This window comes from Megascapheus bottae, chromosome 12, assembly GCF_031878675.1.
Source record: "Megascapheus bottae isolate mThoBot1 chromosome 12, mThoBot2.hap1, whole genome shotgun sequence".
In the NCBI taxonomy this organism is placed as follows: domain Eukaryota; kingdom Metazoa; phylum Chordata; class Mammalia; order Rodentia; family Geomyidae; genus Megascapheus; species Megascapheus bottae.
In genome coordinates, this window is record NC_143520.1 from 16,795,085 (window position 1) to 16,809,821 (window position 14,737).

At 37.2% G+C, this 14,737-nt stretch overlaps 1 protein-coding gene across 3 annotated transcripts in view; it reads left to right on the plus strand.

Annotated features, from left to right (window-relative positions):
* The window catches only part of Grb14 (growth factor receptor bound protein 14), a 125,656-nt gene that overhangs the window by 61,560 nt on the left and 49,359 nt on the right, over positions 1-14,737 (plus strand). The window contains exon 1 of one of the 3 annotated variants that reach the window (XM_090342728.1): positions 2,497-2,675. The exons of the other annotated variants lie outside the window; for them this stretch is intronic. Within the exon in view, the coding sequence (XP_090198854.1) occupies positions 2,613-2,675 (63 nt within the window). The 5' untranslated portion in view covers positions 2,497-2,612. Of the gene's footprint in view, positions 1-2,496; positions 2,676-14,737 lie in introns of those variants that run through there. 3 annotated transcript variants of the gene reach the window in all.

Sequence of the window (14,737 nt, forward strand, 5' to 3'; positions counted from 1 at the left end):
TCCCTGCCCTAAATCAACCACTACTCAAAATGAAAGTGAACACATAGGTCCCAGTAGGTGAAGTTTGAATAATCCAGTTTACATTAAATAGTAAACTGATTATGGAGAATGGACAGATAAGGTTTTAGTCTGTTAAATGTAATTAAATAATACCTTATTTGAATGATTGTTATAAAAAAAGAAAACATAAAATCTTGAAAATAGTCTTTTTTTATGGCAATAACGAGTCTTGAACGAGTCTTGCAGCTTTGCTGGTAATTTGGTTAATTTGCAGGTTAATCATGATTTTACTACCTGGGCTGGTTTTCAATTTTAAACTTCAGATCTCTACCTCTTGAATAGCTAGGATTGCAAGCAGTAGACACCAGTGCCTAGTAAATTCCTACCACTTAGTGCGGAATATATTTGTCTTGTCTGCCTGCCAGTATATGTCTGTCTGTCTCTCTTCCTCACTCAGTCTCTCACTATCCTTCAATCCTAATATAAAATGAATATAAAAAGTTAACTCTTTGAAGGATACTTAAAAAAAGGAGACTTTGAGAAAAGGTATATTTTATAACTTGGCCATCAAAGGTTAATTGGGAGCAGGGCTGGTGACTTTATGAATGTTAAAAGTAGAGGAGAAGATACAGAACATGTTTTGGAGAGCTGCAGAAAACTTCCATTGGGGTGGAGTGGATGAAGATGCTTGAAACATGGTCTTGGAACAGGGGTTGTCTGGTACTTAGAGTGTACCTTCTACTATCCTACTTTACACTACTTTGACTAGTTCTTTATTTGTGGCCATATGTCAGGTCCTTTGCTAAAAATGATTAACTTTGAATGTCCTATGGTAAATAGTATGCTACTTTACACATATTAAGTACCTCAAAATGTGTGTGTGTGTGTGTGTGTGTGTGTGTGTGTGTGTGTGTGTAAGTAACTTAGTGAAACAAGTAAATGCACATGTATGTTAGAAGACGCCAGTTTGTAATAATGTTATCAAGTGATATAGTATACAATGTGGGAGTGAATATTGTAGTCATTAAATTGGAATGTCTTGATCCAGATGTGGTTTTGCATGACTTAAAGGTTTATGCTTTTCATCAAATTAAGCAAGGTTACCTTGCAGTGTGTAATACTATTCCATAACAATCTGTGGAAGTGGCTGTGTAGTTCAAGTGGTAGAGCACCAGCTTTGAGAAAAAAAAAAAGAGTAAGCAAGATATCAAGCCTTAAGTTCAAGCATTAGCACTGTCAGAAAATAAAATACTCCAGTGTAAGGCAGTGAAGTGGACAATGAAGTGGAAGTGTTTGTGGGTAGCAGAAAATCTTCCATCTTGTCTGATTAAACACAAAGAGTGCATGTTCAAGCTGCATTATTAACACACCCTCAAAAGAAGTTAAAGCCCTGGCACTGTAAATAAATAAAATAAATACTCCAGTGTAAGGCAGTTAAGTAGCAGTCTGGACAATGAATAGACGCTGGCTTGCAGGTACTGTAGGCTCTCACATCTTGCCTGGTTACCCCAAGGAACACATGATTATTTAGAGATCATGAAGTTTCTCTTGTGTTGAGGATGGTGGGTGGGTTATTCAGTGGGTGGTAGTGGGGGAGCACTGAGTAGGTGTCAATACAGAAGGATTTTACAACTGTAAAAATGGATTATTTTTAACATGATAATACTGTTTTGTTTTTAATTTATTTAGATTTTATTGAAAAGTTTCTTGTCGGTGATCAATATTTTCACTTTCAAAATTATTAAAGTTTTGAGCTATTATGAAGAAAACTATAAAATAATAAAAGTTCTACAATAGCTTTCACCAGGGGCTATTTTACATTCTTTGAATGAAGTGTGCTTAATTACATACATTAATGATTTAAAAAATATGTGTTTAGTATTCACATATTATAGTTTAGTGTCCTTTAAAATGATCGTTTAGTTTGTTAGAATATCATTTAACAGGTAATATTTAACAGTGTCTTATCCCTAGGGTGGCTAGAAGATCCACAATATAAACATTTTAGTTGCTTAGTACAGGAAATATATTAGTATATTAACAATATTCTATTATAATATGTAAATTTGTATTTTATGTCAATTCTAACTTTAGAGTTATTTTTTGGTGACTAATTTAATATGTTCCAACTGAGAGATTCATTAATTTTATGAATAGCACAAGTAAATTCAGCTCATTTACATATTTATATACGCTAAGTAGACCAGGGAAAACAGTTTTCTATCTGCCATATGTTGAAATTCTCAGTGAACACATAAATGTCTCATCAACAAAGATGGCATTGAATTACACTGTTTTGGAAAAAAAAATAAGTGAGCTAGAATGTCTGTTAATCTGGCTCTTTAAATACCATAAACAAAAGTATCAGAATGTGTTTCCAAGGACAAAGGCAGTGTTTTTCCCGGGCGTTGATTGGTTGCTGCTCTGTCCTGTCCCACAGCCATCCTTAATTGGGCTTTGGGTAGATTGGAATCACAGAAGCTGGGTGTCATTTATTACTTCCCTACTTGTTCCTTTTGCACTGAGCCTTGAGATTTCCAAGGAACAACTGTTAAAGATTTCTTTCATTTCACCCATGATCTATGTGAGGAGATCCTTGTAGCAAGAACAGAATGAATTTGAGTGCAAGGAGAGTCACTCTGCCTGCAATAACGCCAATAGTTCTGCAGAAAAGGGTATGTGTCTTCTTTTGATTTTCTAAAGTTTTTTCTGTTGCCCCTTTTCCCTTAAGTGTCTGTGTGTTTGATACTGTATTTAATATTTCCATATTCTTAAGAAAGACCAGAGTTCAATGAAACTAACACTGTACATTTCATGGGCATATTATTAGAATTGAACTGCGAAGAAATATTTCATCTGGATTTTTTTAACTCTCTATGTTAAAAGTTTGTTCTCAGTTTCAGAGCCTTGTGATTTTTAAATTGTCCTGAAGTTTGCCTTTTGTCTTAGACCCTCTTTACCTTTAGTTCACTAGATCTACTAGTTTATATATTTACTTAGGGACTATTTGTTGTTGTTCATGTATAATTTATAATGCCTGTATCTCTTTTCTGTGAAAGGACTATATAATTGTTCTACAGTTTAAACATGTGATACCAGTTCATAAACCTCAAGATTCTACTTGTTTCCATTGAGCTTCTTTCTATTTGTTCAAGAAAATTTTCCATTAAATTTCTCTATGGAAAGGAAAAGTCTTTCTGTTTAATTATTAATGTAATCGATCTCCTGGGCACAAATATTCATTAGTTTTTTTGCAAATATTACTGTATGTCTTGCTTTTAAGGCTAAATATACCCATAAAATGGAGCAGTATACCACTTCTGTAAATATATCATGTAAGACACTGAAGAAGATGCACTGCTTTGAACTTCCTAGAGAAAGATCTGAAACATGTTCTTGGCAATATGCTTTCTCAGTAGTGGGTGACACTGGAAGCTCTAATACTGATTTCTGTGTCCAACTTTTATTAGTTAAATATTAACTCTTACTGCAGTTCATTAACTCAGAGGTCATGTTTTTTATTTTCTTGAAACTTAACAGATTGAGCAATTAAAATTTAAAAAATTTTAAGGTATATCTCTCTTTTGTTAAATTTTTAGCTTTTCAATTGATTTTCTAGTCTCTTCACCTATTTATTTATATACTACATGTTAATGTTGCTCACATGTGTGCTTTCTTGAAAACATTTTCTCACTTTAAGAAAGCTTAATTTAAATATTTTGCTAAGTGTAGATCTTTCTTTTGAATTGGATTTAGAAATGCATTAATAACAATCTAGGCTTTCTAAGTGGAAATATGAAACAAATATGCTACCATATATTAAAATCCATGTCCTTACATTTGAATTCTTTGCCCAGTTAGTTTTGCCATGTAGATTGACCGAGAAACTTTTTTTTATCATCATGTGATTTCTTTGGTTTAATGAAAAGCATGCAATTTTCCCATTTATTAGCTGAGGGACCTTGGGTCAGTCAGTTAAATACTTAGTTTTTACAATTTATCCATCTGGGAACAGCTGACAATTTTGAGTCAATCAGCTCTTAGTTGTATTTGTATCTAAAATTCTGTATATCACATAGTACATTATATGGCTTTCTGGTTATAGTAAAACATTTAAACTATTAAAATTTTTAGCATATAAAACAATTGAAAAGAGCACTTATTGTTTTCATCTAGATGAAATTCATATGAATAAAATTTGGCCAGAAAACAGTTTCTAGAGCTGACTTGTAAGAAGAAAAAGATGACTCTGGAAAACTGTGATTAGCACTGATGTCAGATCCAAGTTGGCAATTGGAGAGATCCTTGTGACCTTTCTTGCTTTCTTAATACATCTCTTGTCAGATTTTCATCATAATAATTATAAAAGTCAAAATTTACACTGCTAATTCCTGTTCTCCCTTTCCACTGTCTATATAACTTAGTACATTCTGATTTGTTGAACTTCTTGATAATATTTCTTTCTCCTGCATTTTAACCCACTAAAGATCCATTTATTCAATTGGTCTGAGACTCTTTACTATCCTTCTATTTCAGGGACTGAAATTGTCTAAGTAAAATACATTCATCTGCCTTGGCCACATCATGACTAAGTTTTATTTTTTTACTTTTTTTTATTGTCGGGGTAATGTCTAAAGGGGTTACAGTTACATTCACCAGATAGTAGGTGCATTACTTCTCATACACTGATACCCCTTCTCGTGATTTTTGTCCACAGCCCCTCCCAGTCATCTTGTTTTCCCTTTCCTATTTCAAATAAACAAATAAACATATATATAATATACCAGATAACAAAGTAATATACAGTAACAATATAGGACTAACCAAAGAGCAAAAATAAGAGAAGGCAAATAACATAGTGCATTAAGAACAACAATCACACAAGATAAAGCTCTTGTTTCCATATTGTAGAGACCCTTTATTTTGATCCTTTATCCTTTATTTTGTCTCATTCTTTATTTTGATTTTGATTTTTTCTTTGATTTCAAAATATGAAATGCTTTCATACTTGAAGTTTTTGCATGTGTGATAATTTAAAATAAGATTACAAATATAAGTATTTTAGAATGTTTCTTTTTAATTGGAGCTATCCATTTCTCACCTTTTCAGAATGCAGGTACTTTCCCCACAATCTTGGCATGAGGCTTGCTCCTTCTTGAATGAGTAGCTCTTGGGATGTAATTTTCCATCCAAAATCCTAACCATGTGAAAGGCTAAGAGTATCTGCAAGTTCTCAGTAGCTCAGGGGAGTGATTTTCTTCACAGCCAGGGTGTCTGCTTCCGATAGAAATGATCCCAAGATTCTCTTGGGAGACTTCTGGAACTTGATTTTTTTTTAAAAATAAGTTTTGAGGAACAAGTTATTGTGGTAGACTCCGTGAAGCAGAATGGGAGATGTTTTTTCAATACTTTCTTTAATTCTATTAGTATTTCATTTCATTGATGGTAATTTTTCATATTTCTTTCTCAACTCTCTGAATGAATCTTGTACCAAATAATATTTTTTATTCTAGTTAGTAGGTCGCTCTCTCTCTCTTTCTCTCTCTCTCTTTCTCTTTCACTCTCTTTTTCTTGTTTGCTTTTTGTAAATGAGAAGACTGAGTCTCTTGGGTGATGAATGCCTTATGCAAGGTCAACCAGAAGGTCAGTGGCAAAGCCAGAAATAGAATTGAGGTCTTGTGATTTGTGTGTTTCTCCTAGATACGTGTTACCTCCTGAAATTAATATGTTAATTAAACTGCCTTATGGTGTCTGTGATTACCATTCAAGACTGAATTTAGCTTAGGTGAATCCTTTCATCTTCCTCTGCTCCTCCACCAACTCCTATATGTTCTAGTATAGACACATTTTATGTAGAAAGCAATTGTAATAGCCCATGTGTACATGCGCTCACGTGTGCGTGTGCGTGCACGCGCGTGTGTGTGTAAGATAATTTACAACTACATCAAAAAAACATTTTAGAGAGTTAGCAAAAGACTCAGCCGCCCTAAAGTATGATATAATTACAACACAAATTTCATATTCTTTTGTAAAAAGCATAAAAAGGTTCAAAGGCCAGATGTTCATATACTGACTTTGGACAAGACATGTTACATGCCTCTGTCATATTGACAGTGTTTTACCAACTATATTTCCAATTACTTTTGCACACCTTATGCTTGCTGCATTTATGAGACATGCTGTAGATCATGAATTATCTTCAGAGATGGGGAAATGATAATTTTATGCTGTTTCAAGATTCATGTCCTCTTGAAAGTGTTCAATATAATGAAATATAATTCCCCATTCATGTAAGACTAATTTTATGCTATAACTCTCTTCTTCATACAGTCTACACATTGCTTTGGATTTCCTAAAATGATTTTGTACCAGAAAAAAAAATACAGATCACATGCTGTGCTTCAGGGCCTGGTGTCTCTTGGCTTGCCCAGCATCCTGTGAAGCCTCCACTCTAGCCTGCTGTTTTCCTTTCTAGAACTCCCAAGTTTCATTTAACACTTATCTTCTGTCCTTCATCTCCCCTGGTGAGCTGTGTGGCCTCTTTGTTCTTTCCCCAAGTGCTGTCTGTTTTCTCATTTCAGCTTTGGCTGTGGCTGTAGCCTAAAATCATCTAAGATCTTCCTCTGCACATGTCTCTGTATTGTGTCTTAATTCAGAATCACAGGGCATGCTTTTGTAATTTGTTACTTGATAATTTGACAATCCACTACTATGCTGTGGCATTATTTTTCCTCCTAGATAGAGTGTGTGTGTGTGTGTGTGTGTGTGTGTGTGTGTGTATGTGGTGTGGAAGTGGGTAGAGAGAGAAAGAAAGGGGGGTAGTGAGGCTTGGACTCAGGGTTTTGGGAGCTGTTCCTTAGGCCAGCAATGTACCACTTGAGCCACAGCTCACCTTCTAGAATTTTGCTGATCAATTGGAGATAAGAGTCTTATGGTCTTTCTGACCTAGGCTGGATTTCAACTGGGATCTTCAGATTTCATCCTACTGAGTAGCTAGTATCACAGGTATGAACCACTGGTGCCTAGCGTTACTACTTTTATACTTATTCCTTCTTAGCATTGTGGGTGTATATCTTATGCTCCTTGACTTTTCAAATTTAGCCTTAAAAAATCTTGGGATTTTATTTTTTTTAAGATTTCTTCACTATGTAGTTTTCAGAGCTTGTCATTTTTGCTTAGTTTGCAATCAGATGTTAATACTTTCAGAGAAAAGATCTCTAAATAAAACTTTAAATCTCAAAACTACTTTGCCAGTTGTAGACAGAATTTAATTTCTTATAACCAGAGAAGTCAAAGGACAGTGGGCCAAAGATGGATAAGGTTTAATTTTTGTTTCACTTTGCAAGAACAATTGGTCCGGAGCTTATATAACAGTTTCATGGTGTCCTTAGAAAACCAATTTCTTTCTTGCTTCCTGTTTTATGTGTCCTAGTGTGCACCTCTTTCCTTGTATGGAAAGGTAAGTGCAAGACTCCAGTTGCCCATCTGGGGTCTTCGCACAGAAAGAGGGAAGCTATGGGCTACCTGGTTTGTTTGGCCCAATTTTAACTTAAGGTGGCATTCTGGACTAGCCAAATGCCACCGCCTACAACGTACTAGCCAGCATCATGCACTGTGGCCAGCTCTAATACCAGAGACAACAGGAAATTCACACCTGGAGCTCAGGACATGTCCAACCCACCAGAATTAGGATTCTTTATGGAGAAGAGTAGAGGGAAAGTGGATCTGAGGATTACCAGCAGTTCCAGTACAACTGCCTTTGGTATGTCAGGCACTAGTGAACACTTGTGCTTGGATTTTATTGTGATGACAATCAGGAAATCCGGCACCAAATGAATGTCCTCAATTGACTTTGGAATAGATGTATTCTGTCACTTGTGCCAGATAGCTAGGTATTGAAGTGGAGTAATGGAAGTCTAGAAGGTAGTGGCCTAGGTTTAGGTGACTGATTTGCTGGATTTGATGGTGGTTGTAGAATGATATGTGTGCTGTTCTTGCTGTTTATCCAGATATAAACTTTGATTTTCTTCTCTTTCCATTTTTATCAAGTTTACTTGTGTCTTTACTAAGGAAATCTGTCATTTAGAGGAAGGTTTTCATGAATACAGTGAGATTTGAAGAATTGTGCCTTAGTAGAGATCGTGTGTTTTAGAGGCTTGGAGACTCTCGGTTGCTTTGTTTTTATCCTGTGGTACATTCCTACCTTGTGCACTCTTTCTATTGATGTACAGGGTTTGAATTTATGACCTAGACACTAACTCTACCACTTAGCCAGGCCTCAGTAATTTTTGCTTTAGTTCTTTTTCATATAGGGATTTGAGTTTCTGCTTTGGTTGTCCTTGGACCACTCTTCTCCTACCTCACATGTAGGATCTACTATGCCCAGCTTTTGCTAAAAAGGGGTCTTGCTAACTTTGAGTCTCTATGAACTGAGTAACTGAGATTGCCCATGTTGTGTACTTGGAAGAGGTAAGTTTTACCTGGCATAATGACATTGTTTCACTAGACAAAAGGTAATATCAAAAGGCTGGCTGGCTGGATGGCAGTGATGCTTTTGCTCCTCCCTGGACCCCAGCACTCACCACAGAGGAGGAACAGAGTTAGCAGACACTGAGTAAGCATCCCTATTCTACAAAGACTAAATTGAAAATCTTTGCAAATTGTGAGCTTGTTGAGAATTAGCATGAATCCACAAGTTGAAATGTCTGTATGTAACCACAGGTGACAGATCAAAACATATAAAACTACATTTATATTCCTAAGATATATAAAATTACCTTCAGGCTTTTGTATATAAATTATATATGAAATATTAATGGATTTGGGGTTAAGGCTTAGATCTCAACCCAAGTATAGCCACCCACTTGGGGCCTTTTCATTCTTATTTATTTATTTATTTGTCTATCATGGGTCTTGAAGTCAGGACCTCAGCACTGTCCCTGAGCCAGCTTCTTTGCTCAAGGCTGCTGCTCTACCATTTTGAGCTACAGTTTCAAGTCTGGTTTTTGAGTGGTTAATTGGAGAGATGAATCTCCTGGGACTTTTCTATCAGGGCTGGCTTTGAACTAGTATTTTCATAACTCGGCCTCCTTAGTCCATAGGATTACAAGTGTGAGCCACCAGTGCCCACTTTTTTACATTACCTTTATCCAGCTTCAACTTGCTTTTGTGGGTGACTTACACCAACCAGTGCCCTCCACATAGACCAATAAAAACCAAATCAGTTACAATCTTGTTTGGCACTGATTGCACATTCTCCTGTATCCTCTTAAGAACCCTACAAGGTTGGTGGCCAAAGCTATTTTGGATAAGGAAAATTGACATGGACCAGTGAAGTTTCTTCCCCAGAGCTCTTGGTAATAAATGACAGAGGCAGGGCAAAAATCTAGAACCTGCCCTCATCACACAGGAGGTTGCTGCTCAGGATGGCCCAGGCACACATGCTGTGTGTCCCTCCTCTACAGCGAGGCAGGCCGTGATCTTTTCTCTGCTTACCTGTATTCTACCACTGGGGCAATTCTCACCTCTTGTGCCCATCTGCCTTTAGCACTTTTTCCTTCTTAGCTTCCTTGCTGCAAGCTCATTCTAGTCTCAAGGACATAGGGTGTAACTCACCTGTGACGTGGTTACATTTAACCATACACTTCTTATTTTGCTTTCAAAATTTAATAATTATAAAGAATGACACTTAGGTTGATGTCTTCTCCATTTTACTGTATGAGTAACCTACAACTTATAAATGGTGATCTAGTCATCTAGAGGTCACTAATCTGATCTTAGAGCAGACACCAGACTCCCAAGCCACTGCAGACACCTGGAGTAAACTTCCAGACGCTGAGCCTCATGATATTTTGTAAACTTCAACGCATGGTCCATGCTTGGCAGAGAAGGGGAATTAAAAATAGCTGGCTGAAGAATAGTCTTAGACTTTTGCTCCGGGCAGTCTGCAGGGCGACTCTATTGGCTATGCCCCAAGCCCTCTGAGCCAAATCTTAAAAATAATCATCTCTTTTTGGCAGAAGAAGGAACAAGACCTTTTGGTAATTTCAGATGCTAAATCCTGAGAAAGGATAAAGATTTCCACTGCTGTAAGGCATTAAAGTGCTTATTTTTAAGACAGTTCCAAAAGGGAAACTTTAAAAAATGGAGTTAGACTTGGCAAAACCAACATTGTAAGAAAGCAATTATTGCCACCTCACCAGACATGTATACTTACATGTATATGTTCAGTTATATTTAAGAAAATATTGGGAATATTATTTACAGTTTTGACAGCAAATTATCTTTGGCACTTGGAGCAATATTTGAGGAGAAAAGTTGATCTCATCTTCCTAAATCTCAGGAAAAACGTGGAGCTTGAGGGCTCGGATGTAACTCAGGGACAAAGTTCTTGCCTAGCAAGTGCAATGTCCTAGGTTTGATCCTCAGTGCCAAAAAAGAAAACACACACACACACACACACACACACACACACACACACACACAAATGGTTAAAAACAAACAAACAAACAAACAAGCCATTGAGCTTGAGTCTCAGGGAAAATTCCTAGTGACCTGATATACATATGTATGTATATATTTGTTTGTATGCATGTATATTGTGAGTGAAATCTATGGTGTGTCGAGAAAGGGAACTGTGTGTGCATGCATGTGTGTGTGTGGCTATAGAAGGGTATGTGCATGTGGATTTGTATATATAAAAGGGTATTTGTGTGTGTGTGTGTGTGTGTGGAGACAGAAAGAGGATAGAGAGGGTTGATACATATACACATATATCCTTATTAAACATTATATGGAAACAATTTATCTTAAAACTTCAACTAGTTAAGAACTAAAAAATAATCAACTTCATTACAAGCTTATTATGGCAGGTGAAAACTCCATAGTGTTGATAATTTTATAATGGTTAACTTAGAAAATGTTTCATCTCCCTTTGCAATAGCAAAATCAAGACTCCCTCTGCTGGCTATTTCACTATTTACTTTTGTTTTGGTTGCAAGATGCTGTGGAAAAATGAAACACACACACACACACACACACACACACACACACACACAGAACACTCACTCCTTTCCCCAGTAACCAAAAGCTTGGAGCTTTGAGACACATATGTGTATTTATAATCTTATTTTAACTATCTCTTGCTTTTACAAGATATCACATGGAAGCTGATGCTCAAAGCCAGGTAGGAGTGGATTAACAAAGTAGAAAGAACAGGAACATGTAGGCAGGTTCACTGCCTGGCTACACTGGTGACCAGCTGGAGGTCCCAAAGAAATGTAGACCCCCTCCAGCCTCCTCAGTTGAACGAGAACATTTCAGTAGATATTCTGTAAAAACGTACCTAAATTTTATCATTTTGGATCCTAACAGTGTTGACTGTATTTCTTTCATTGTAATGTGCTCTGTGTACTTTTTCTTATATTAACATAAAATAAATATTTGGAGAGAAATATCAACCACAGTAAAATTAGAGAATGGATATATTGTTCCTAGTCCTGTTAGAACATGGGGATATTAAGATTATAGGTTTATCAAATGATATCCCCAAAGGGTCCCAGAAAGATGAGGGGTAGCATCTTTTATTGATGGTACATGAAAATACTAGAAACACTGTTTCCTATGCTTTCAATTAAACCATCATGGACCATTGATAGTGAGTTACATTCAAATTTCAGAGAATATGTAATAAGGAATGAGTTCTTGGAAAATCCGTGAAAACTGGTTTTTTCTAAAAGTGTGTCTGTGGTACCACATGTGTCAATAATTGCCAGGAAGTATGATGTATCTTGGGCCCTTATGAATAGCACTTTCCTTTTTTGTCATCCTTTCACACTTCTGAAATTTGCCCTCCACCCCTCCCCATCCAGATTTCCTTGATGAGTGAATCTATTTATGACCTTTTTTACTTCTGGACTGTATTAATAGTAGAAAAATTAATTTTTTAAATCTGTAATGAGATACAGGAGTTGCATGGAATGCAACATGAACATGACCAGGAGGTTCTTGGGTTCTCTGCTTTAAAGGCAAATGTGCACGAGCACTTGAGAAGGACTTTTTTTTTTTTTATTTCAGAGATGAATTGGTCAGCATTGGCATCTTAGTAGGAATTAACTGAGATGTAAAACACTGACACTTCAGAGAACCCTCCTTTGGTGACGTCATTTGGGATTTATGATAAGTCTGTTATTCATATTAGATTTAGAATCTAAAGGTGTTTGTCTCTCTCTCTCTGTCACTGTTAACTTAGGATAATTGTTAATTTTGTTTTTAATATCTGCTTGCTTGCATAATGAAATTGGAGCCATTTCTTTTGCCACTTTTCTGCTGCACAACAGACCAAACTGAAAGGGCATCTAATATTTCTCTGTAAAACTGAATCCCATTTGAACCAGGGGTTTTCTTTCTACTCAGTAGAGAGGGAAACTCATGGAGGAAATATCTCCAGACCTTGGACTCAGGATGAAAAAGGCAAAACAGATAAGGACTACTGTGGAAGGGCAAGTAGAGTGTAGGGACGTGGGGAGACAGTGTGAATCTCATTTGTAGGTTGGCTTCTGTCTCTTGGTTGGAAGCCGAGACATGGTGTAATTCTGTAGCGTCACTGACCTACACTGTGAGGTGTGGCAGGGCTCAATTTCTGTCCATGCCAAGTACAGGGCACTTCCAGTACTGAGGCTGAGCCTTGGTAGCCTGATGCTGAATGGGATGCTAATTAGTGAACCATAAATAATCCCCGAGTATTGCATTCATCTTCATACAGAACTCCTACAACTTCTCTCTAGCTCCCCAGCCATTCAGGCCCTGTAATTGCGCATCACGTCATCCTTCTCCAGCCATGCCTTATCATTGCGCTTTTGTAACAAGACACAAATGAATACTTGGGAAGTGTTTTCACACAAGTGGTATAGTGATGATCCATCCGTGACCCTATGAATTGACTTTTAGTGATGATCAGGAAGAACCTGGATCACTGGGAGCTCAGACGTGCTTAAACCTCAAGCTGCCCGCCTCTGCTTTCAGTAAGGGAGAGGGAAAAAAATAACTCACTCTGGTGAATGTATCTCAGGGAAGATATTCTGTTATTTGTAATTAATCCTTTCCTAGAGGATTGTCATCATGGGACTATCCTTAATTCCTTGCTATTTTACAGTCATATTTGTGAATAACTTATTTTAAAGCTTAATTCTACATCGCCACCTGCTTTTGAAAGGTACCCTGTAATTTCAGTGTCTTACACAGAATCCCCTAAGTATTCTGTGGTGAAAGCAGCCAGAGCTCAGGCATCCTGGGCAGTGGCCCACCACTCCAGGAGGTCCTGTGCAGCCACACCTCATCCATGTGCCCTGTTTTTGCGCTGGTACCAGGTCTTAAAATCAGGTTCTGGGTTTTCTCCTTAGCTTTTTCGCTCAAATATGGCACGCTATCAGTTCCACTTACTCATGTGGACTGTTTTCTATGTCCTGCATTGATACCTTTGCTCATAGTGTTTGCCCACCAATGTTTTCCTTCCTTTCTTCCTTCCCCTTTCTCTTTTCCTCCATCTCTCCCCTTTTTCCATTTCCCTCTTCTCGTTTCCCCCTTTCCTCTTTCCTCCTTCTCTCTTCTCCCTTCCCTCTTTCCCCTTCTCCATCTCTTCCCTTTCTTTTTTCTCTTCCTTTCTCCTTCCTTCCTCCCCCTCCCTTCTCCTTTTTCCTCTCTTCTCTTCTCGTTCCACCCCACTTTTTTTCTTCTTCCCTTTCTCCCCTATTCTCTCGTTCTTTTTTCTTCTCTTTTCTTGCCAGCTCTGAGATTTGAACTCTGGGCATTTTGCCTCTAACTTGGTCATTTCTCCTTAGACTAGCATTCTTCCACTTGAGCATGCCTCCCAGTCTGACTTTTTGCTGGTTAATTTGAGATGAGTCTCACATTGGTCTTTGCTAGCTAGCTTTTTGACCCTCAGTTCTCAGATCTCACCCTCCTGAGTAGCTAGGATTGCAGACATGAACCATAAGCACCAGCTTATACTTTCTTTTTTAATAGGAAAGGGTCATATAATTCATGTTGCTCAGCTCATTATTTTGATGAAAGCTTAGGCTTTCTCTTGGATTCATGCAAGTTATTTCTACCCTAGTATTCTTTCATTCATCTCTAGGAAAGTTTTAGTATCAGCTTCACAGAGGCTGATAGTAGGATGCTATCCTTTATTCCTGCAAGAGTATTATTGATTGTCCACTGTGTAACATGCAGGGCTAACTACTAAGACATAATGGGAAGCAAACATTGTTAAAATATCTGAGATTATCAGCCTTCTGCGCAGCAAGGGTAATAGACAAGGTTTGCATGTATATATGTGTATACTTGACACAAGGGACAAGGCTAAACTGGAAAGATCACTGCAAGCTTCCCCACAGAAATAATAGTTTATCTAACATCTGAGGGAAGAGAAAAGGTAGGAGGTAGGGAGATTTTATCTTAGCCAGAAATAGCAACTCAGGTAAAGGCTCTGTGTCAGAAAGAATCATGGTTCTGTAAAACAACAGTAAAATAAATAAATAAATAAATTATAGGAAATACACTTGAAAACAGGGCCAGAGAGATAGTACAGACCTGTTTATGTCAACTAATTACTGAAATACTGATACTAGTGTCAGTTACCAGTTATGAATTAATGTAAGTAATTGACTATGTAAGGTTCATGGTCAAATAAAAGGGGTTGTTGAATATCTCCCTTAAAGGAGAATTTTCTGAACTTTTT